The sequence below is a fragment of the Culex quinquefasciatus genome, chromosome 2 (genome assembly GCF_015732765.1).
Source record: "Culex quinquefasciatus strain JHB chromosome 2, VPISU_Cqui_1.0_pri_paternal, whole genome shotgun sequence".
Classification (NCBI taxonomy): domain Eukaryota; kingdom Metazoa; phylum Arthropoda; class Insecta; order Diptera; family Culicidae; genus Culex; species Culex quinquefasciatus.
In genome coordinates this window covers 117,602,046-117,625,702 of record NC_051862.1, presented here as the reverse complement: position 1 = coordinate 117,625,702, position 23,657 = coordinate 117,602,046, and the positions used below count along the sequence as shown (strand labels likewise).

The 23,657-nt window shown below is 38.4% G+C and overlaps 1 protein-coding gene across 3 annotated transcripts in view; it reads left to right on the top strand.

Moving 5' to 3' along the window:
- LOC6041296 (lachesin) overlaps positions 1-20,612 on the top strand; it is a 94,987-nt gene extending 74,375 nt beyond the window's left edge. For all 3 annotated transcript variants that reach the window (XM_038253939.1, XM_038253938.1, XM_038253937.1), the window contains exons 8-11: positions 7,202-7,351; positions 7,574-7,627; positions 19,871-19,954; positions 20,061-20,612. In XM_038253939.1, the coding sequence (XP_038109867.1) occupies positions 7,202-7,351; positions 7,574-7,627; positions 19,871-19,954; positions 20,061-20,185 (413 nt within the window). In that variant the 3' untranslated portion in view covers positions 20,186-20,612. The remainder of the gene's footprint in view (positions 1-7,201; positions 7,352-7,573; positions 7,628-19,870; positions 19,955-20,060) is intronic.
- The last annotated feature ends 3,045 nt before the right edge of the window (positions 20,613-23,657 follow it).

The window sequence follows — 23,657 nt, the reverse complement described above, 5'->3', positions numbered from 1 at the left end:
GTGTTCCAACACTTTAATAGTATGCTTTGAATGTTACTATAGAGTTCTCTTTTCATGTATCTTAACATTAAGGCTCTGGAAGGCATCATCCCCAATCGGCCATTTGGCGGCCATATTTGTTTTAGAAAAACTTTCAAATCTTGATTCAAAATGTTTCAATAAAAAAAGGTTTTTCTTTGTGTTGTTTGTAGAAGCAATTTACATATAGTGATAATTTTTTTGATTTCAAGTTACATACTATTTCTGGATCCTGAATTCAGAACCATCATTGACAGTCATTGCCCCAAAAGTGAAGGACACCATCTACCACCTTAAAAAAAGCTTCTGAAATGCTTCGAAACATTGACATTTCTTTAAATGTTTCAAACCACTATATCAATGGCCGCAATAATAAGCAATAAGTTTCAAAAAGCATTACAGCGTAAACATTGAGGAAAATTATGGAGAAATGCTTTTTGGTATGTTAATGTTGATTTATTAGCATGATTTTTTAAGTAATCATTCGAAAACATCCTTCTGTAATGTCACCCCTGATGATAAGTTAGTACATGATAAGTTTTTACGTTAGGTTTTGAATTCCGTTTGATGTAATGCTCATATTTTTTCAGTGTGTCAACTGCATCAATCCGTCGAGTTTAGAAAATGATTTAATTTGAACAGAAGTTGTCCAAAGACCCGTTTCTCATTAAAGATATGGAAATTCATTCAACAAAAATCTGGATTCACTAGATTCTGTGCCCAATATTATAGATTTTGAAACTAGATTTTAATTTTTTGTTTTATTTAAAATAAAATAACTACATATCAGAGTCAAGTCAAATCAAATTGAAATTTGACATATACGAAACGAGGGAAAAACTCTTATTCAATACATAGGGATTTTTTCTCCAGAGAACTGCTTAAAACCAGCACGGCCTGGCCAATGCCAAAGGAAAACTGGATACTGTTTGAAGGGGACACTGCTGGCTGCTGGAAGAAATGAATTGAGGGGTTTCAAAAGTTCAAGTTCAGATGTTAAGTGTACCTACTCTGGCCCAAATAGGTATGTGTGTGCTCGTGCGTTTGCCATCAAAGTCTCAAAGACAACTCTCCAAGGGGAAGCTCGGAAAAGGTTATCTCCTGTTCCACCTTTTTACTTCGATAAGCACATGCAGCACAAGCCCAAATACCCCGAGGTTGGGATTGGGTTAGGGAGGGGGGAAAGGATAAGCGACGTGTTATGTCGTTTGTGTGCGATGTTTTTGCCAAATATGATATCTCCATTGGGGCGAGAAGCTTGAAGCCCATTCAAGAAGACACGACGAAAGATGTGAAAGAGGTGTAAAAGTAATATTATAAGACGGAAACTGCAAGCTCATCGCAAACTTTAGGGATTTGTAATAGTTTTACAACTTTGTGTCGAGCAAAAAGCTTTAAATTTTGTGCCAGTTAGTAAGTTGAGGATTTGAGAAGAGGATCCGGATTTGGATCATCTTTGTAAACTCATAGCTTTTGGAAAAGTTACGTATACGTTTTGTCCACCTGAAGCTTGACTGTGTGGATTTTATGCACACAATGATACAATTACGAAAAGTTTAGGCTAAATATTTAAACGACTACTTCGTACCAAGAGGTTTTTCTTTTCAATTTCGTTATCAAGATAAAGTTTAGAGATTGCTTTTGAGCGTTGATGTTTTAGGGGGGAAATTAGTATTTTTCAATTTTCATCAGGTCGACGTCGTCGTGCTATCTTGTCGCACCTGCCATTTCGACGTTTCGAGAAAAACGCGTTTTAATGTTTGACTTTGAATAAACAAGAACAAAAGCAAGCAATGTAAACAATGAAAAACACGTTTTGTTTGGTTGACTATTCTGTGCATTGCCCCGAAGTTTGGTTGTATTTGGTTGCCGAAGTCCCGAGTTATAATTACAAATGTTTACGGTAGTTTCACATGTACGTGCGTCAAACGCATCCTGACCTGAAATCCCTGTGGCCAATTGTCGCACTTACCAAAATTTTCAGGGAGTGACAAGATAGCACGAAAAGATTGAAACTTTTTTCATATGAAAAGTGACAAAAATCCGCGGAGCTTTTTTGGTTCTTATTGAATATCTCAGGATTGAAATCTAATTTTGGGGATCTGTGAAGGTCAAAAGGTGAGGCTGCACAAAATGGCGTTCTTAACTCAATTTGGCCCAAAATGCACGTACGACAAGTTAGCACGATGGCGACGAGGTGATGTTGTTTTCACCCAAATCTTAAAACGGATGTTCCTAGTCTCTTTTCATTTCAGTTAACAGTTGTATATTTAACAAAAGTTCATGCAATGGAGCAGCTGTGATCAAATACAAACTTACTCAACATTCATTTTTATTGGTCTTCGACCAAAAGTTCAACAATTGCCTCATTTCTTCAGCAACTAATTTTGGCAAGCAAAATCAATTTCTTAAAAATATTCAATTCAAATCTCGCTCGCTTCAACGAACGGCAAGCTTTCTCCGGCTATCGAATTGATAAGCCAAATTTATGTATCTTCTCACCCCACCCGGGAACAGCGACCGTTTCACGCCACGCGGTGGAATGAAAAACCGAATCGGCGACCGAAAAAGCGCGGTTTGGCACCCGACCAGAAAAGAGTCAAAGCAAATATAATATCTTAATTGACCTGAAATTAGGTTAATTTAATTATACGCGCTCGGTGCCAAGGTTGTGCATATTATGTATACCAGAAACCCGTTCAATAGTCCTTTTTCACACGTGGCCGGGAACACGTGCCAGCTGGGACTGCCGGAATGAATCCGCGCGAATCACTTCCGTTTAAATAAGATCATTTGCTTGAGCTGAGGCAGAAGATTTTCCACGCTGCAAATCACTGCCAAAGTGGTGTTCCAAAGATCTCTTCTCACACTCCTTTGCCGAATGATCCAATTTAAATTCTCCTGGCATCATCAAAGCGTGCCCTCGTCGTTTTCTTCAAGGAACATCATCAATTTGCATATAGTTTCATTTTACTGTTTCTATTCTCCCATTCGTGTGATTGTCGCACAGAGAGAGAAAGAGCTTCGGCTGAGTAGTGAAACTTGGCCGATTGTTCTTTGCTTGTTTCAAGTGAGTTTTCTTAGACTGCAGAACAATGGGTTGTACTAGGATCAATTTTGGAAAGAAATTTTGATGTTCAGCAAGTAATGTTGTTAAATTGTTTGAAACTTTTAAGAATAAACCCTTGGTTGTTTTTTTGTTAAGCTCAAGATATATGACGTTGAGTCCACATGCTAGTAACATATTTATTATGGTGTAAAATATTCTATTTATATGATCAAAGATGTGAGATCTCCTACAAACCATAACTTTTTTTTCTTCTCAAATATTGCTCAAATTCATCAAACTTTCACATAGGAGCGGCCGTGGCTGACTGGTTACGGTGTTCGCTTTGTAAGCGAATGGTTCTGGGTTCGATGCCCATCTGCACCCAACGAGAAAGATTAGAACACAGAAATTAGAAATGATGAATATGAACGAAAAATCAAAGTCGCTCGAGGCGGGGTTCGATTCCCCGTCCTTTGAGTTGGTAAGCAAAAAAAATGCTAACCACTAGGCCATGACGACTTGGTGAACTTGGACTGGAATTAGGAATACTGTTACAGAGAGCGAGTTGTGGCGCTATAACCACGGCAAATAGTGTCCAGGGCATTCGTGGAAATACAATTTCCCATCCCAGAGGGTCCCGGAGTACCAAACCTTCTTAGCATGGTGCTCCCAACGAATACAACCAAAATCTCGGAGCGTATGGTGGTGTGTCCCCACGCTTCTTCCTCCCCTGTCGATTCAGAATTGTATTGTTGTTCGAACACTTAGTGCTCAAACACAACCCAATTACGAGTCATCTCTGCGATACGGCTTTACGCAGTAGGCCTGGCCGCTTTAACGCTTGTGATGTTTCAATGCATTCCGATGCAATGGCGCACTACAAATGTTAATAAATGACAAGAAGAGTGCTAGGCGTCATCTAACCTAAGGCACTCTCCAGGATCCCTTCGAAAGATTGGCTGCGCTAGGGTCTGATTAGATTAGATTAGATTAGATTAGAAATTCATCAAACTTTCACATATGTGGTAACAAAATAAAAACTAACTTAATCCACCTATGTGGTTGATGCCTTCCTCACTTTTTACCAACAATGGGTAATATGAGTGGTTTGGACACATATTTCAGCTATTTTTTTAGGTCCAGAAAAATAAGTTCACAGATATAACTTAAATTGTCATAACTCGAGACAGGGTTGCCAGATTTTCAATTATATGGACTCGTTGGAAAGGTCTCTTGATTACCTAACCAACGATGGGTCGGATGATGGTTCCGGACATCGTTTACATACATTTAAGTGAGATCCGGCTTCAAAAAAGTACATAAATATCACTTAAGTGGTCATAACTCGAGGCAGGGTTGCCAGATCTTCAATGTTGTGGACTCGTTGGAAAGATCTCTCAATTACCTAACCAATGATGGGTCGGATGAAGGATCCGGACATCGTTTACATGCATTTAAGTGAGATCCGGCTTCAAAAAAGCACATAAATATCATTTAAGTGGTCATAACTCGAGACAGGGTTGCCAGATATTCAATGTTGTGGTTTCGTTGGAAAGGTCTCTTGATAACCTAACCAATGATGGGTCGGATGATGGATCCGGACATCGTTTACATGCATTTAAGTGAGATCCGGCTTCAAAATAGTACATAAATATCACTTAAGTGGTCATAACTCAAGGCAGGGTTGCCAGATCTTCAATAATGTGGACTCGTTGGAAAGGTCTCTCGATTACCTAACCAACGATGGGTCGGATGATGGATCCGGACATCGTTTACATGCATTTAAGTGAGATCCGGCTTCAAAAAAGTACATAAATATCACTTAACTGGTCATAACTCGAGACAGGGTTGCCAGATTTTCAATTATGTGACTCGTTGGAAAGGTCTCTTGATAACCTTACCAACGATGGGTCGGATGATGGATCCGGACATCGTTTACATGCATTTAAGTGAGATCCGGCTTCAAAAAAGTACATAAATATCACTTAACTGGTCATAACTCGAGACAGGGTTGCCAGATATTCAATGTTGTGGACTCGTTGGAAAGGTCTCTAGATAACCTAACCAATGATGGGTCGGATGATGGATCCGGACATCGTTTACATGCATTTAAGTGAGATCCGGCTTCAGAAAAGTACATAAATATCACTTAAGTGGTCATAACTCGAGACAGGGTTGCCAGATCTTCAATAATGTGGACTCGTTGGAAAGGTCCCTTGATTATCTAACCAATGATGGGTTGAATGATGGATCCGGACTTCGTTTACATGCATTTAAGCGAGATCCGGATATATGTGAAAACAAATTTTTATACATAACTTTTGAACTACTTATCGAAACTTCAAACAATTCAATAGCGATGTATGGGACCCTAAACCAAGTCGAATGCAACTGGTTCGATCAAAATCGGTTCAGCCAGTGCTGAGAAAACTTGGCAAGATTTTTGAACACATACATACATACACACACACACACATACACACACACACACATACACACACACACATACACACACACACACACACACACACACACATACACACACACATACACACACACACAGACATTTGTTCAGTTTTCGATTCTGAGTCGATATGTATATATGAAGGTGGGTCTTCGAGCTTTTAATAAAAAGTTCATTTTTAGAGCAGGATTATAGCCTTACCTCAGTGAGGAAGGCAAAAGAAGGTTTCTTTAAAATCGGTTCAGACAGTGCTCAGAAAACTAAGTGATATTATTGGTTATTAACACACATACACACTATGGTGGGTCCAAATCCGGGCTTTCTCGGGGCTCCTCTGCTGAGATCAAATATCGTCCCATCACCAGGCTAAATTCCAAATTTGAGCTCACGGGAACCCCTTCCTATAATCGTTTAATGTTTGTATGAGAAAAATTGTCAAAATGTATAGAGAAAAGCAACAGTTTTAGTTTTTTACCTGTGAAGGGCGCAACAGTCGTCCAATATTTTTCAATTCTAAGATTCTAGGATCTTGTAAGAATGCTCCGGTGGAATCGCTGGCGGTGGTTGGACTCGCAATCCACAGGTCATGAGATCGAACCCTGGAGTAGAAGGTTCCTTGGAGTAAAAATAGGTTTAGGTGCTCTCCTCATTCAAAGTGTTTGGACTCCTAGGTTCGAGCAGAAACTTGCAATAGAGACCATAAAAGACCCGGGAGTCGTGAAAGTGGATGGTTTGATTTTTTGTGTAGGATCTTCATTCAATTTTAAACAACTTTCTCAAATACACAATATGTTCAGGATTTTTTTGCTGAAAAGTTATTAGCTTCCGAAAAGGACCGTTTTTGGGCAGACAGCGTCAAGGGGCTACCTTGAAACATTTATTTTTAAATGCACGTGCGTGCGCGCTTGCCTCCCTGCCTGCCTGTCAGTGCGCTTGTTATGTTGCCCCTTTGAGCCGACCGCGCAAAAATGGTCATGGAGCAGATGGGAATCAAACCGAGAATTGATCATCCGATTACTAAGCGGACAGCGGGAAAGTGAGAGGTAGCACGAAAAATCAAAGCATGCTATGTATTTGGAGGGACTGAAAGTCCATCGAAAAATAAAGTTTATTGAGGAATCGATGATCGACAACGATAGAGTCGACTGTAATGTTTGTGTTTAAGATGTGGAGCTTGATTCCAATTTCATACTTTAAATTTAAATGATGTCCAATTTCGTTTTCAAATGAACTCGGTGTGCCCGATCTGTTAAAAAAAGAAAAAAAGGATCGACAAATGCGTGGCAAATGTCTCGGTTCCAAATTGGCTGCTACATGGCGGGACTTGCTCTGCCCTATGAAATATATTTACGCCAAAATGACGTCTCGCTGCTCGCTCATTAGCATGACAATAACCGACCAACAGCTTGGGTCTTTGGGTTGGTGGTCCCCACCGACCGTGTGCCGTTTTCATATGATTTTCCGCCAAGTATGAAAATCACACCGCTACAATTATGCAAATTTAACAAGTTCACCATTTCACGTGCGTTTTTCTCCGTTTTCCTCCCATTCCCGGTGTTGTACCGGGATGCCATTCTCGAACCGTTTTTCACCATTTTGCTTTTTCTCTCTTTTTTTCTTTCCCCTCACGCTCACCGTTACGGACTCCACGTGGGACAACTGCCCTGTAGGTGGCAAATACGAACCAGTTCTGATAGACAACGCGTACAAAGTGGTGATGAAGCTGAGCATCAAGGTTGTGAGCCAGGCCGATTTCGGATCGTACAAGTGTATCGCTAAAAATTCCCTCGGGGAAACCGACGGCACCATCAAGCTCTACAGTAAGGATTGCTTTCCGATAGATTCCTGCTCGTGTGGAAAAGTGGAATTCTGCCTTCCGTTGTTGACCAGGTCCCGGCCCAGTGCTCGCAGAAGCGACAAACCGGCAAACGGTAGAACCGGAAACAGTTTGCCACTTTCCACCGTGCATTGCCGGGCCATATCGTGCCCCAGTTTGCCGTTGCCTATTGGATTTTATGGTAATCGTTGTTTTGCCGTTTCAGAACTTCCAAAAAGTGCAATCAATTCCGTCGAGGCGTTCGAGGGACGGAGGAAAAGTAAGTACAACAACTGCGACAAACTTTAAATTTCATTTGTGGCATAGTTTCGATCTGATGTCATCGAAATGGGTAAGCTTCCCTCCTCCCCTCCATTAATTCGTTCCTCATGAAACTCATCAATTAATCTCAATAAAGCATAATTTTCATAAACTGTGCAGAACTAACCATGGGCCTCTACTCCCTCCATAATTAAGTCACCGACGGGACCAAATTACGATGTCAACTATTTTTCTCCATTACAAGTGGCGTTGCCTTCGCTTTGTGACAAAAAAAGTTTGTGACTCAAACCAGCTGGTCCTTCTCTAGGTCGGTAGTTTGGCGCCATTTCAACCGAATGAATGGTGCCAATAATGTTCTTCGTTTTTTTTTGGGGAAGGAAGCTTTTCCTTCCCGGCTCATTAAATGTGTCACTTTATTGGTGACTGGCCGGACCTTGGAAGCAAAGGGTGGGATGGGATCACGTGGCGTGTAGGTGGACTCTGATTTGTTTCCTCGTGGATTAGGCGTTAGAAGATTGATAGTGATCGCACCACGTAATCAGCGTTGAGTATCATGGCTTCCGTAAATTAAGCGTTATTAGTCGTAATGTTGACGTCCGAGAGGGCCAGTGTCACGCGATGGGGTGCTTGTCAGGATTTATCGCGATGCTAGTTTAAAGTGGTAACTTTTTGTTTATGATTTCAAGGTTTTGGATTTTTTAAATAAATAGGGGTTGAAGAAAACAAAGACTCTAAAATGAAAATGACTGTTTCCATCGAGAATAAAATCGCTGCATTTTTTTTTACTAAATATAGGCCAAATACAAAAAGTAAAGTTGTTTTATTCTTTTGCTAAATTCATTTTAAAAATATTAAACTCTTTTTAGTCAAATTTATGCACTGAAATTTTGAGAAACTGCAAACTTACCTATTTTTCAAAACTAAAACACTGCGAAACACAAACAACTTCAAACAAAATATGAAGTTTAAAATATTTTGAAAACTCGAAATACCCAAAGGATCTGGTAATCTTGAGAACATAAAGGTTTTGAAAAAGTTGTACTTTCGCAAAACTATATATTGAGAAAAATCTCTCTGGCACTTTTTCACACCCGTTTAAGAATTTGTATCCTTCGCTAAAATAATTTATCGGTGAGTGGTAAAAAAACTCCATTTAGCAAATTGCCAGCCAATTTACTCCTCTGCCGGGTGGAACTGTGTCGTTCCCGAAAAAAAAATTACCGCCCTCAATTCGGGACGGAAGCCCCGCGCTGCTTTGACATCCAAGTTCATTGTTTTTCTCCCTCATAACTTGACATTTGTCATGGAAAACAATTTCTGTGCCATAATACTCATTATGGACGACTTTACACATTTTTTACGACTTCACAGGTCGCAAAGGTCTTCCTGCGTTCTCCCTGGCGGTGGGTGGTGAGCAAGTGAACCGCTCATGTGCATACACATCCACCCACAAACACACCTTCATACAGCGTGATGTTCTTTCATGTTTTGTATTTATTGCTTCAACCACGTTACTGGTTCCAAGGAACCAGCGGTGGCATCGACTGGTGCACGTAAAACCGACGGCGACGCCGACTTGTAAGGTGCCTGAACTGAACTTACGACACGGGGATGGTGAGGTCAAAGTGCGGTGTGTTGGAAACAAATTTCATTAATAATTATTATTTTAATAAGAAAAGTTCGATATAACAAATTAGTACTGTAAAAAAGCTTAACTTGGTTAGTAGAATCTTAATAGTAGTTTATGCAACAAGTTGCAAAAAGAGGATTTTTTCAGCACGAGTCGTACATTTATCCAACGAGGTTCACCGAGTTGGATAAACACGAAGAGTGCTGAAAAAATCAAGTTTTGCAACGAGTTCCATACAACATTTTTTGCAATTCCAAAAAACACACACTGAGTGAAATTTTATGTCAAATTTTCATGTACTTTGTCAATAAATCGTTTAAATCAAAAAAATGTTGAAATGTGTTACTTTTCGAAACAAGTACTGGAAAGTTCAACTTTTCAGCACCCATTTGAGTGCTGAAAAGTAGAACTTTTCAGCATTTATTTTGAAAAGTGTTGCTATTCGATTCTGTTATTTTTGGTACAGAAAAGTAGGCTATTTCGTCGTTCAAGAATGACAGGAAAAGTAAGTAGTTTCATGACGGAATAGCAAAAAGTAACATACATGTTTCTGCTCTGAAATGGCTTCTGAGAAGTTTCTCACCTGAAATGTTCTGCTAATCTCTGAATCACGAATTTGACATCCCGTTCTAGAATTGATGAACTCAAATAGAACACGAATTGAATTAATTTTATGATAAATTTAATGTTTTTGTTTTTTTCTTGTTAGAAATACCTCAAAAGACAAATCATTAATTGGTAAAATTTAAATTCCCATATTGACGTTTTATTCGTCAAATTAACCAGGCAGGACAACAGATTGTTAAATAAATTTGATTAATCATACCCAAGTAACATTTTTTTCCAGGAGTTCTACAAGAGCTCTTCAAGATAGCTACAGCATAGCAGTTTGGACCGCGGTAGGATAAAACTCTCTTCAAGTACTCTTCCAAACTCCTGAAGAAGTTTTGAAGAGAATTTTATCCTACCGCGGTCCAAACTGCTTTGCTGTAGCTATCTTGAAGAGCTCTTGTAGGACTCCTGGAAAAAAAGTTACTTGGGATACTTTGATAATAGAGTCAATGTAATTTCAAAAGAATCAAATAGCCTCAAATGCTTTTTTAAAACAAAAAGGTTTTCAGATAAATCACTTGTACATCATTCTGTTATAAATTGCATAAGCATATTTTCCAGAAGCTGTAAAGATCAAATACAGAAGAATATTTGTAAATTTTATCAACTTCTTTACTCACTGACTCACTAACTATTATACTTACTCACTCACACGCTCACTTTTTTTACTCCCTCACTAACTCCTTGACTTGCTTATTAAATAACACACCTACTGACTTGCTCTTTCACTAAATCCCTTACTCACTAACTCAATCACTCGTTTAATCACTCACTACTAACTCACTTATTTATTCACTTACTCATTTAGGCAATGGAGCACTTCCATTCGAGCAGTTTTTGCTTTTTGCCTTCCTCACGTTACTGAGGAAAGGCTATAAAATCACTCGAAATGTGAACTTCTCAATTAGACCTCCTAGACCCACCGTCATGTAAACCTATCGACTCAGAAACAAATTCTTAGCAAATGTCTGTGTGTGTGGTGGGATGTTGATCAAAAAATTGTTACTCGATTATCTCGACATTGGCTGAACCGATTTTGTTCGTTTTGGCGTCATTTGATCCGTCTTGGGGTCCCATAAGTCGCTATTAAAAATTATGCAGTTTAGTTAAGTACTTCAAAAGTTATGCTAAAAAAACGATTTTAACAAAAGTTCGGATGATTGTAAAAAGGGTGGTTTTTGTAAGAAAACCCCTATGCTATTTTCAGAAAGGTATTTAAAATACCTTTCCAACGCGTCTAAGACATTGAAGAACTGACAATCCTATCAAAAGTTATAAGCACTTAAGTGTTATTTATGCACTTTTTCGAGGCCGGAACTCAGATATTTTGATGAAAATGCTGTCCGGATCTCTCATGCGATCTATCGTTGGATAGGTATTCAAAAGACCTTTCTACCGCGTCCAAAACAATGAAGATCTGACAACTCTATCAAAAGTTATGAGCACTTCAAAGTTATTTATGCACTGTTTGGAAGCCGGATCTCAGATATTTTGATGGAAACATTGTCCGGATCTCTCATGCGACCTATCGTAGGATGAGTATTCAAAAGACCTTTCTAATGCGTCCAAACATTGAAGATCTGACAACCCTATCAAAAGTTATAAGCACTTAAGTGTTATTTACGCACTTTTTGCATTTAAATGTGAGGAAGGCGCCAACCACCAAAGGGTGGATTAAGTAACGTTTTTACAATGTATTCCTCTCGAAATCCGTTGCTCCATCACCCATTACTGACTTTCTTACTTTTAATTCACTAACTCACTCGCTCTCTAACAAACTAAATAATTCATTTGCTGAATAATCAACTCACTGCCATCCTCTCACTCACTCTCTAACTGACTAACTCACTTATTCACTCACTCACTTACTTACTTGCTCACTTACTCCCTCACTGACTTACTCTTTGACAGATAGCCTCACTAGCTTGAATCATTCACTCACGTGTCAAATTGTGTAACTTACGGACACAATCCTGCAAAAATCTGATTCTAAAAACAATGAAACATTGTTGTAAATTATTTAGTAGACTGCAGTCATGTACTTTAGGGGATAAATCAACAATTATATCGATAGTTCCCGTAGTTTTGAAGATACTTTAATGTCTGTAACAAAAATCTTGGTGCAAAAGCTCTGGTTGATGTGCACCGTTAAGGCTTTCAAGTTGAAAATTAACCGAAACATTTAAATCACCGAGTGCTACATATATTGGCTTGTTTGCATCAGAAATCTGCCGCAAAAGAAAAGTATTATGTATCTTAGGGAACGCTCTTTTATTACGTAACGCAAAATTTTGAATTTTTCCTCTTCAAACACACCGTGCACCGACAATGCCTGCTGCCATGTACCAATTGTAATAATCTGCACGTTCCACGTTTTCTGTTGTTTCCTTGCTTTTGTTTTGCTTACATTCGTAAACAACTCCCCAGGGTTCACCACGGTTTTTTTTTTTGCACGCCGTCTGCTGCCAGTCGGTGGGTGGTATGTCCGCCTTTCCCCAATCCCCTTTCTCCCACCAGGAGGGTGTTATGGGGTGTTCATTTGCCCTTACAGCTCGACTTTTTTTTTGTCGTGCCCTCTCGCACTTCTCCTTATTGGCTGGCAGGCGGGTGCCAAAGGTCTTGGACGGTAATGAGCCAAACGACGACGGATTGTTAGCAGCACTGTTGTGGTGCGTGTCGTTAAATGCTGCTGAAATCTAGAAATCCAATTGTTGAGTCAGACTTTCTTCCGTTTTGTTGGTAGCAATCGGACGGATACCGTTGGAGGAGTAATTTCTGGAAACATTTTTGTCAAAATGATGAGAGCATAAAACGGGGTATTGCTATTTCAGTAACTTTTGAAAACTGTTGAAAAAATTCATTCTAAAAAAAATCAATTCTAAAAAAGGGATTCATTCACTCGCGAGCACAAATCGAAAGTGACGTAAAACTGCTCTTATGTATTCCTACAATTTGTCACTTCCACACCAATCGCTACTGAATACTAACTCTTTTGCTCTCCCTCTCAGTTTAATCGAGTAGTACAGCAAATGGCTCACGAGGTGGATTAAATTTGTTTTGATCATTTATTAAATTGTTATCGAAAATAATTTGCAATTTTGTTGATAACACAACATCAAAGCTACGTTTGGCAGCAATTTTCACCATGCCAAATTCAAACTGACAGCAAACTGTTGTAGTGCAGACCAAAAGAGCGCAGCACTCGTATTTTGTAAGATTCTCTCCTCTCTAAACATGTTCGTTTGTGACTCGGGTCGATGACGGAGTAGGCAAAGACATTCACGAAGTATTTGTATCGCTGTGTGAAATGATTGACCAAGTCGCTGGCAGTCGCGTTCGCTCAAGAATGGTCTCGGAGAGATTTTTTATAAGGAGCAATATGGCGTCATCCATAATCTATATCACGATAAAATAGGTCTAAATTTACCGCTCCCCCTCGTCCCTATGTCACACTGACTCCGACCCCCCTAGAAAAGTTCTCCTATTCCTGATCGTAATTGACCCTAACATTTTGAAGCAATCGGTGCAGCTTTCCGATAAGGATTTCAATTGGTGTGGAAATTTGATTTTTAAACGCTTTCTCAAAACTGGTCTTAAACGTGATTTTTTGACGTAGACTTACGTCTTTGTCGAAGGTACTGGGGTGTCATTCCAAAAAACCCGGGCCGAAGGCCCTGGATTACTGCGTCATCCGTCAAACGCTTATATCTTCCTTCCCTCTAATCGAATCGACACGATTTATGCGCCATTCGATTCGAAAATTATTCAGCAATTTGCTATAAAACTTTCATTGTTGGCAAAATAGTTTAACTATTGAAACAATTGAATGTTTTAAAATGTTTTCAAAATGCACAGATTTTGCAAGCAAAATGAGCGCTTCCCACTCACGGACGGGAATGTCAAGTACCTATTTTGAGGGGAAAATCATCCGAGCAACGCGACCGAGTGTCGGTCGCGAAAAAGGAGGGGAAGTAGCGGGCAGAGAGGCTATATAAGAACGCGCGACAGAGCCCATTCTATCATTCACGTCTCAGACGTCGGACCGGCAGCAGCAGCAGCAGCAGCAGGAAAGCTCAGCCCAGAGCTGCAGCAGGAGAGAGACCTGAGCAGCAGCAGGAGAGAGACCAGAGCAGCAGCAGCAGGAGAGTGGGACCAGAACTGGAAAAGAAGCGCGCATCGCCTTCTCGTCAGCCAGTTGCCGCTCGATGGCTGGACCGTTTGGATCTTTCGTGGTTGCCGTGGTTTGGAGTTGCCTCACTCCCCGTCCCTCGTCCCACCCGGGACGAGGCAACAACGAGATGAGGCGCGCGCCTGCTGCCTTTCGCTAAAAAGCCTCTCGTGGGTCAAGCCGTGGTTGTGAAACAACAACTAGCTCGTCGCATTCGCGGCGAGCGCTCTTAAAGATTTGCTTCTTGTCCAACTCCAATCTGTTGAAAAAGTTGCCCTCATCCCTCGTTCTACCCGGGACGAGGCAGCGAGCTAATTTGAATTTAAATTTCAGGAACAAATTTTGGTCTTCGGGGGCGACGGAATGCACAGCTTTTGACGTAGACTTACGTCTTTGTCGAAGGTACTGGGGTGTCATTCCAAAAAACCCGGGCCGAAGGCCCTGGAATATTGCGTCATCCGTCAATCGCTTATATCTTCCTTCCCTCAAATCGAATCGGCACGATTTTGGTTCCATTCGATTCGAAAATTATTCAGCAATTTGCTATAAAACTTTCATTGTTGGCAAAATAGTTTTACTATTGAACAGGGTGGCCACTCAAGTCGGGAAATCGGGAAAGTCGGGAAAAAGTCGGGAATTCGCCAAAATCCGCCAAAAATCGGGAAAAAGTCGGAAATTTATGATTTTTTGTCAAAAAGTCGGGAATTCGGAGCATACTCGATTGAAAATTATTTTTTAACTCTTTAATAATTTTGTAATATTTTGTAAAATTTTCAAATTGAATTCACTTATTTCTGCTTTAGTAACTTACTTTAAATTTAAGGTTCTTTTCACTATTTCAATATATTTGAGTGTAGAAAAGCCGTTAAAGGCATTCAAAATCTTAATGAATATTGGAGTCTTTGACACAGATTTTCATAATATTTTTTATGAATCAAATGATCGCTTTTTTTTTTGTTCATTAAACAAGAGGTAAAGTTAATGAAAAACTAATATAAAAATAGAGCATAATGGCCAGCTTAGAATTATGATTCTATTTCATTTTGTCACATAATTGGATATTTGGTAACAGATTCCAACTTGAGTTTGGCAATGATTTTTTTTGTGAATATTTTTAATTGTTTAACTAAATTCATTAAGTAATTTAAAATATTTTTTTCCAAATGTTGCCCTTGAACTTTTTTTGTGAGTATGGGTAATTTACCTACCATAGATAAAGCTTGATTTTCAGTTTTCGGAAAACCTAAATATCGAATAAAATCCAAAATTGAAAAACTTTTTTACGTTTTGGAAACATAAAGAAAATATTGAAATTACAAAAAAAATAATCCAACACATTTTTAGTTATTGCAACATTGTTTAAAAAAATTGTTTCTTCAATTATTTTGCTTAAAATAAGTGGGAAAACATAAAATCATATCAAAATTAATTTTCATTGGAAAAAAACAGTTAAATGCTGAACACAAGATAAATTGAAATTGATTAGAAAATTTAATATCAAAAATTACAAAATTAAAATTAAATTTTATGAATTCCTTGACATTTTAAATCCTTTGAATCAATAATAACAGCAATTGTGTTTTAATCATTCTTTGATTTCAAATGATGATGAAGTTTTGAAAAAATAGGAACGCTATTTTAAGTTCAGTTATCTTTAACTTTTTGTCATTTTCAGCTGAAACTAAGTATCAAAAACTATACGTTTGCCAATTTAAAAAATAACATGGAAGTTATAAGTATTGTTGAACTTTCGATTAATAATGAAATTCCATTTTTGAAGTGTTTTTTTATTTATTGTTTAGTTTTTGTATTTACAAAAAATGCCTATATTTGGTTTTTTTAAATCACTGTGATTTTTTTTTCGCTGGTTAATATCGACTGTTCTTATAGAAAGTTTTTTGTTTGAAATCATTCTTTAGATAAGAAATGCCTATTATTTGAGCATTCTGGAAAAGTCTGGAAAAAAGTCGGGAAAAAGTCGGGAATTTGAAAATGGAATTTGAGTGGTCACCCTGCTATTGAAACAATTGAATGTTTTAAAATGTTTTCAAAAAGCAGAGATTTTGCAAGCAAAATGAGCGCTTCCCACTCACGGACGGGAATGTCAAGTACCTATTTTGAGGGGAAAATCATCCGAGCAACGCGACCGAGTGTCGGTCGCGAAAAAGGAGGGGAAGTAGCAGACCGGAATCATATATAAGAACGCGCGCTCAGCCCATTCTATCATTCACGTCTCAGACGTCGGACCGGCAGCAGCAGCAGGAAAGCTCAGCCCAGAGCAGCAGGAAAGCTCAGCCCAGAGCAGCAGCAGCAGGAGAGAGGGACCAGAACTGGAAAAGAAGCGCGCATCGCCTTTTCGTCGTCACCGTCAGCCAGTTGCCTCACGATGGCCGGACCGTTTGGATTTTTCGTGGTTGCCGTGGTTCGGAGTTGCCTCAATCCCCGTCCCTCGTCCCACCCGGGACGAGGCATCAACGAGATGAGGAGCGCGCCTGTTGCCTTCCGCTGAAGAGCCTCTCGTGGGTCAAGCCGTGGTTGTGAAACAACAACTAGCTCGTCGCATTCGCGGCGAGCGCTTCTGAAAGAATTGCGTCGTGTCCAATTCCAAACTGTTGAAAGAGTTGCCTAACTCCCCGTCTCTCGTCCCATCCGTGATGAGTCGGTGAAATGCCTTTCAGGAACTAGTGTTGGTCTTCGGGGGTGACGGATTATACAGCTTTCTGAACCCCTCTCTCCCCCACATTATGGTACCAAATTTTCATTCGGTTCGCGAAAAATCGTTTTTCGTTTTTCTCTCCTCCATTCGATGTTTCCATTGTTTAAATAAGGCTTTCTAGTCAAAGATTTACCAACACATTCAAAGTATGGTTACATGACAGTTGAGTTGACTGGAGTGTTAAGTTCTGTTTTGTCGGGGGGGTCCATCTCCCATTTACGATCTTATTCCGTTAATGTATTTCAAGTATCTAGCTAATTCTTCAAAATTAAGATATGGAAAACTCAATGTACACATCTCAAAACTTTACGTAGTCTACGCCATTCCGGTTATGTCTGTGACATAACTACTTTGACTTTTTTTCCATTTTAGACCACACAGAAAAAAAATTTGAATTTTGAAATGTTGAAAATTTGGTAGGTTGAATATTACCTCTTTTTGCCTTTCTTAATAAAGAAAAATGTGTAAAACTGTGAACCTGATAAATATTCATCAAAAACTGATAAAAAGTCATCAATTTTCTGTGGAAAATTCATTAAATTTTCTGTGGTAAAATTAATTATTTTTTTTACACAAAATCTGTCACCATTTCCTGATGAATACTACCATTTTTTGTGCAGTTTTGAACACTCAATGTCTTTTTTTCTGTGGTAAAATTAATCATTTTTTTACACAAAATCTGTCACCATTTCCTGATGAATACTTCCATTTTTTTTGTGCAGTTTTGAACACTCAATGTCTTTTGCCAGGAGTAAGATAGGACCATGTTTTCCTCGGATTACTTTATTCAACACACAGGAGAAAAAAATGATGGTGATATTCACCAGGAAATGGTGACAGATTTTGTGTAAAAAATAAAATAAATGATTAATTATACTCCAGAAAATGATGAATTTTCATCAGTTTTTGATGAATATTCATCAGGTTTACAATTTTACACATTTTTTATGTAAAATTACTCAAAAAAAAACGATTTGAGAACTAATTTTGATTTGGAGTCGGAGCCAAAAGCAAACCCTATACCTTTCTCCACCTTTAGGTTGTTGGTACCTTCCTCTCATTTATAGTGATTCCAAGCCCCCTAAAGTGTCCACATGTTTATGGATCTCCCCTAATAAAAATAAATGATGAGTAAAAAAACAGACTACCTACAGACTTTTTGTCAAGATTATACAGACACGGTCTTTGAGGAAAATGGCATCCCTCTACACGGCTTTTTCGTGGCGATCAGACCCGACCAGTTGAGGTTATGTGAATTCAGACCATTTTTTAAACTGCTTGTAATTTAAGATAGGTAAGTCAGATCTTGAAAATTCTTATTCCACCTAAAAGGTCTTCTCATATGCTTTCTAAAAACGTATAACATGTGAGGGTTTCATGAAAAAAACACCCTTTTTTACAATGATTTTAATTTAATATGAAACAGTGTTTTTAACATAGCTTTTTAAAAACATGATAAAACTGCATGGATTTAAATAGCATTTTAGGGGACTTTAAGACGGATCGATTAAAACCATTCCGGCCAAAATCGGTTGATTCTGTGACGAGATATTCCAGTGACATTGATTTGGTACACATGTCTACATACAGCCAAACACACAGACATTTGCTCAGCTGGTGATTCTGAGTCGATATGTACAAATGAAGGTAGGTCTAGGAGGTCTAATTAAAAAGTTCATTTTCCGAGTGATTTTATAGCCTTTCCTCAGTAAGGTGAGGAAGGCAAAAAGAGGTAATACTCAACCTACCAAATTTTCAACATTCCTAAATTCAACTTTTTTTTCTGTGCAGTTTCCCAGTTTATTCCACACTGAATTTGATTTCCAAAATCAATACTTTCACAATAGCATGGACATTTTAAAGAAGCTTTATGATATTGACCGAATTCGGTCCCCGAGCGGTAATATTCGGACTTCCGTCCCGCTGGGATGTCGTGTGGATTGAAGTCAGTGCCGCCACCGGCGTGGCCAGATTGACCAGCCAAAACCGTTGTTGTTAAGTATGGGGTGTCAAGGAGGGGGAATGTTTGTAGTACAGTGTACACTTTGTGCGACGGACTTGCTTTCTTGGGTTTGCGGGTGGATAAACGTTTTATTGAGACCGGCATGATTGCGAGGGAGAGATGAAAGAGATAACACACCAAAGTGGCCAGCAGGAGGCTAATTCACCCGAGACGATTTGGGTTTGCCCTGCTGCCTGCTGCACTACACAAATAGCGTGGCCACGATGTCGTTAAGCCATTCCGGGGGGAGTTCCAGGAGTCGCTGGTTGTGTTTGCCAGCTGGCCAATTTAAAGTGTACACAAATCATCAAATTATTCCTGACGCCAGGAAGGCAGTTAGAGATCAAGAAATGATTTACGTGTCAGTGAAATTTCTGGACAGCAATTTGGCAGCCGGGAGTGCCATAACCCTTCCGTTCTGATTGTTTCACTGATGACGGTAATAAACGTGTAGTTAAGTGGAGGAAATAATAACGATGCCTTGATTTGAATTCACGCAACGTTCACGGAACGATGCCAAGCATAATTGAGGTTGCTTTAGTAAAAACTAGAAAATTGTTTGCCTTTTGTCCACACTACGGGGGAACATCAATGAGCTTTGTGAAATGACATTATGACGAATGGATGGTAGATGATTTGATTAAAATTGTGAGTTTTATAACTTTTCTGAATCAACTTCAGGCATTCTTTCAAAGGTAAAGGAAAAAAAATGAAGGGTATATTTTCTATTCATGCATTCTATTTTTTCTTACTGCAAGAAGAATATGAGCTGAGCTTTGTACAACCAATTCTACAAAGTGATCGAATTGCTTCGAATTTTTCCTGGATTACGAACAAAATGCTTATGATGCTTATCGAAAATTCAGAAATCGTTTAGTAACAAAAAAGAGCCATATACCGTTAACAGGAGTGGCATTGGATCTGGGGGGTAAGATTGGGCCATACAAAAATTCAGACTCAACCCCCAGACTCAATGTCACCCCTGATGATGGTACTATACGTGCTATCCAGAACATATTTAATTGGGCAAGATAGCCCAACTATGTCAACTTGTGGTGTAGATAGTATTGTTTTTTTTCTAAAATAATTCACACTTTTATTTCTTACTTTCAGATAAATCACGCAAAGGAAGCACAACATTTTACGAAACCAATGATGTAATTGAAGACGATCCTGAAAGTACGAGTCGAAGAAAAGGTAAATCATGCACAGTCCAATATTTTTTGTTTATTTCTTCGTTTCATGTTTTTCACTAAGACATCAAGAGCTCGTGACGGCTAATTACACTTTTCTCTGTTTTTAGATCTGATTGTCGGCGGGCGGAATGACGAAAGTTTCGAAATATCCAGCCCGGCTGCAACTTTGGCACCACCGCTGGTCGTGCTTTTTGTGCTGGTCAGTTGTACTTCAATGCTGCCGACAGTATGACGCTTATAATGAATAGGTTACGAATGAGCTATGAACTAGGCTTACTTACCTACTAAGTAGTTGTTTCTTGTAATCGAGAAAGTTGAGTGAATGAGAATGCTTGTACGTTTAGCTAAATTATATACAACTGGAAGGATGCAACCCAAACTGTACTTAGCTCTGTAAATAACTCTATATGAAACTCAAAGTGAAACAAAAAAGCAAAATGAAACATATCGTTAGGTAATTGGAATGTTATAACACAAAACTAGATTGTAATAAGAATAATGCTGATGTTTTGTTGTATCAGGGATGGTATAAAACAATAACGCTGTTTATGAACTAAGAGCAAGTTTATCGTGCTACAAAAGACTAAGGGAAGTTACAATACTCGTATCTGTATAGGCTAATAAAAATGAATATGACAGGGAATCTTCCCACAAAATGCATAAATTAAACGGCTTGTCAATGTACATGTTAATATTATGATGCATTATTTAGCTATAAAACATATGTACGACAAAATACCAAATTGTTGTTTTAATGATGTCCATTTGACGCCATTGCCTTAAGATAAAATAGATAAAATTACATTTTACAACTCCTTTGTGAAACTCCTTACTTTTCAGCGATTCCACGTTAAACCATCCATATCAAAAGTGCTCTGATTTGGGTCAAATTTGGCATTGGAGTTCCTTGGTCAAATAAATAAACCCGTATTTTTTTATTATGGCGATTAGTGTGATCTTGAAGGGTCTCGTGGCGCAGTAGTTAGCGGCTTCGGCTGCCGATCCCTAAGTTGCTATTGGGCGCGGGTTCGATTCCGGCCTTATCCTCCTGGCCTTCTATTGGATGGGGATGTAAAACGTCGGTCCATTTGCGTAAAAGAGGTTTTGGGTGACTCACCACACATAACCTTCGGACGCCTAGAAATGAGCAGAAACTTGCAACAGAGCCCACAAAAGACCTGGGGGTCGTTAAAGTGGATTGCTTTGCTTTTTTAGTGTGATCCTATCTGATTTTCTTCAAAAAATCATATCTCCGGAACGGCTGCACCAATTTTAGTTCACTACGTTGGAGAAAGAAAGATGATAAGTAGAGCTTGCAATGACAAATGCTAAGGCAATTTGAAAACATAGCTGAATACACTACTCATATCTAGGAATCCTGCTAATGAATTTTTTTTTTTTTTTTTTAAATTTATATTTATTCAAATTTCTTTTCCATGTACATTCATTCAGTTAAAATATTATTGAGTGTCCAATCACAAACGATGACTTTTCACCTCAATTTTAAATACTAGCAACTTTCATTTATTCATGAAATATTGTAGCTTTCGCTATTCAGTGATTTCAAATGTAGGAGGTCCTACATGTACAAAAGGGAAAAGGGATACCTTAAAACTAACTTATAAACTATATAAAGAGCGGATCAATGCAGCTGAAGACTGCAATGATTTTTGTCGAAATGCATCAATTATCTTATTGGACATAACATCCAAAGTGTCAACTTCGGCTAATTGATGAAGTTCACTGGTGCTGAACCAGGGAGGAAGTTTCAGAATCATTTTCAGAATTTTGTTCTGAATCCTCTGAAGTTTTTTCTTCCTGGTTAAGCAACAGCTTGTCCAGATCGGCACAGCATAAAGCATGGCAGGTCTGAAAATTTGTTTATAAATTAACAGTTTATTCTTGAGACAAAGTCTAGAATTCCTGTTTATAAGTGGATACAAACATTTAATATATTTGTTACATTTAACCTGGATACTTTCAATGTGATCCTTGTAAGTAAGGTTTTTGTCAAAACCAAGTCCAAGATATTTCACTTGATCCTCCCACTTTAAATTTACCTCATTCATCTTTATAATGTGATGACTTTTTGGTTTAAGAAAATCAGCCCTTGGTTTGTGAGGGAAAATAATAAGTTGAGTTTTGCAGCATTTGGAGTAATTTTCCATTCTTTCAAATAAGAATTGAAAATATCCAAGCTTTTGTAATCTTCTTGTGATGACACGAAGGCTTCTGCCTTTGGCGGAGATGCTTGTGTCATCAGCAAAAAGTGATTTCTGACATCCTGGGGGCAAATCAGGCAAGTCAGAAGTAAAAATATTGTATAAAATTGGACCCAAAATGCTTCCTTGAGGGACGCCAGCACGTACAGGTAGTTGATTAGATTTGCTATTCTGATAACATACCTGCAGAGTACGATCCGTCAAATAATTTTGAATAATTTTCACGATATAAATCGGAAAATTAAACCTTTTCAATTTCGCAATCAAACCTTTATGCCAAACACTGTCAAATGCTTTTTCTATGTCTAGAAGAGCAGCGCCAGTAGAATAGCCCTCAGATTTGTTGCTTCGAATCAAATTTGAAACTCTCAACAACTGATGAGTAGTTGAATGCCCAAGGCGAAATCCAAACTGCTCATCAGCGAAAATTGAATTTTCATTAATGTGCGTCATCATTCTATTAAGAATTATTCTTTCGAATAATTTACTAATAGATGAAAGCAAACTAATGGGCCGATAGCTTGAGGCTTCAGCAGGATTTTTATCCGGTTTCAAAATCGGAATTACTTTGGCATTTTTCCAACTACTGGGAAAATATGCCAAATCAAAACATTTGTTGAAAATTTTGGCCAAGCTACTTAAAGTTGCTTCTGGTAATTTTTTAATTAAAATGTAAAAAATGCCATCCTCACCAGGGGCTTTCATATTTTTAAATTTTTGATAATAGATTTTATTTCATTCAGATCCGTATTAAAAACTTCATCTGATGAAAATTCTTGTTCAACAATATTCTGAAATTCTATTGAAATTTGATTTTCAATAGGACTCAAAACATTCAAGTTGAAATTATGAGCACTCTCAAACTGCTGAGCAAGTTTTTGAGCTTTTCCCCATTAGTTAATAGAATATTATCACCATCTTTTAAAGAAGGGATGGGTTTTGAGGTTTCTTAAGAACCTTTGAAAGTTTCCAAAAGGTTTGGAATAAGGTTTAATTTGTTCGACATCTCTTGCGAACTTTTCATTTCGCAGGAGAGTGAATCTGTGGTCAATAACCTTTTGCAAATCTTTTGAATTCGCTTCAGTGCAGGATCACGAGAACGTTGATACTGTCTTCGGCGAACATTTTCAGACGAATCAGAAGCTGAAGATCGTCATCAATAATGGGAGAATCAAATTTGACTTGGACTTTAGGAATAGCAATATTCCTAGCATCCAAAATTGCATTAGTTAAAGATTCCAAGGCTGAATCAATATCAGCTTTGGTTTCTAAAACAAAATCATGATTTAAATTATTCTCAATATGATGCTGATACCTGTCCCAATTAGCTTTGTGGTAATTAAACACAGAACTATTGGGTCTGGTAACTGCTTCATGAGAAAGTGAAAAAGTTACTGGAAGATGATCAGAATCAAAATCAGCATGAGTCACTAAAGGACCACAATACTGACTTTGATTTGTCAACACCAAATCAATTGTTGA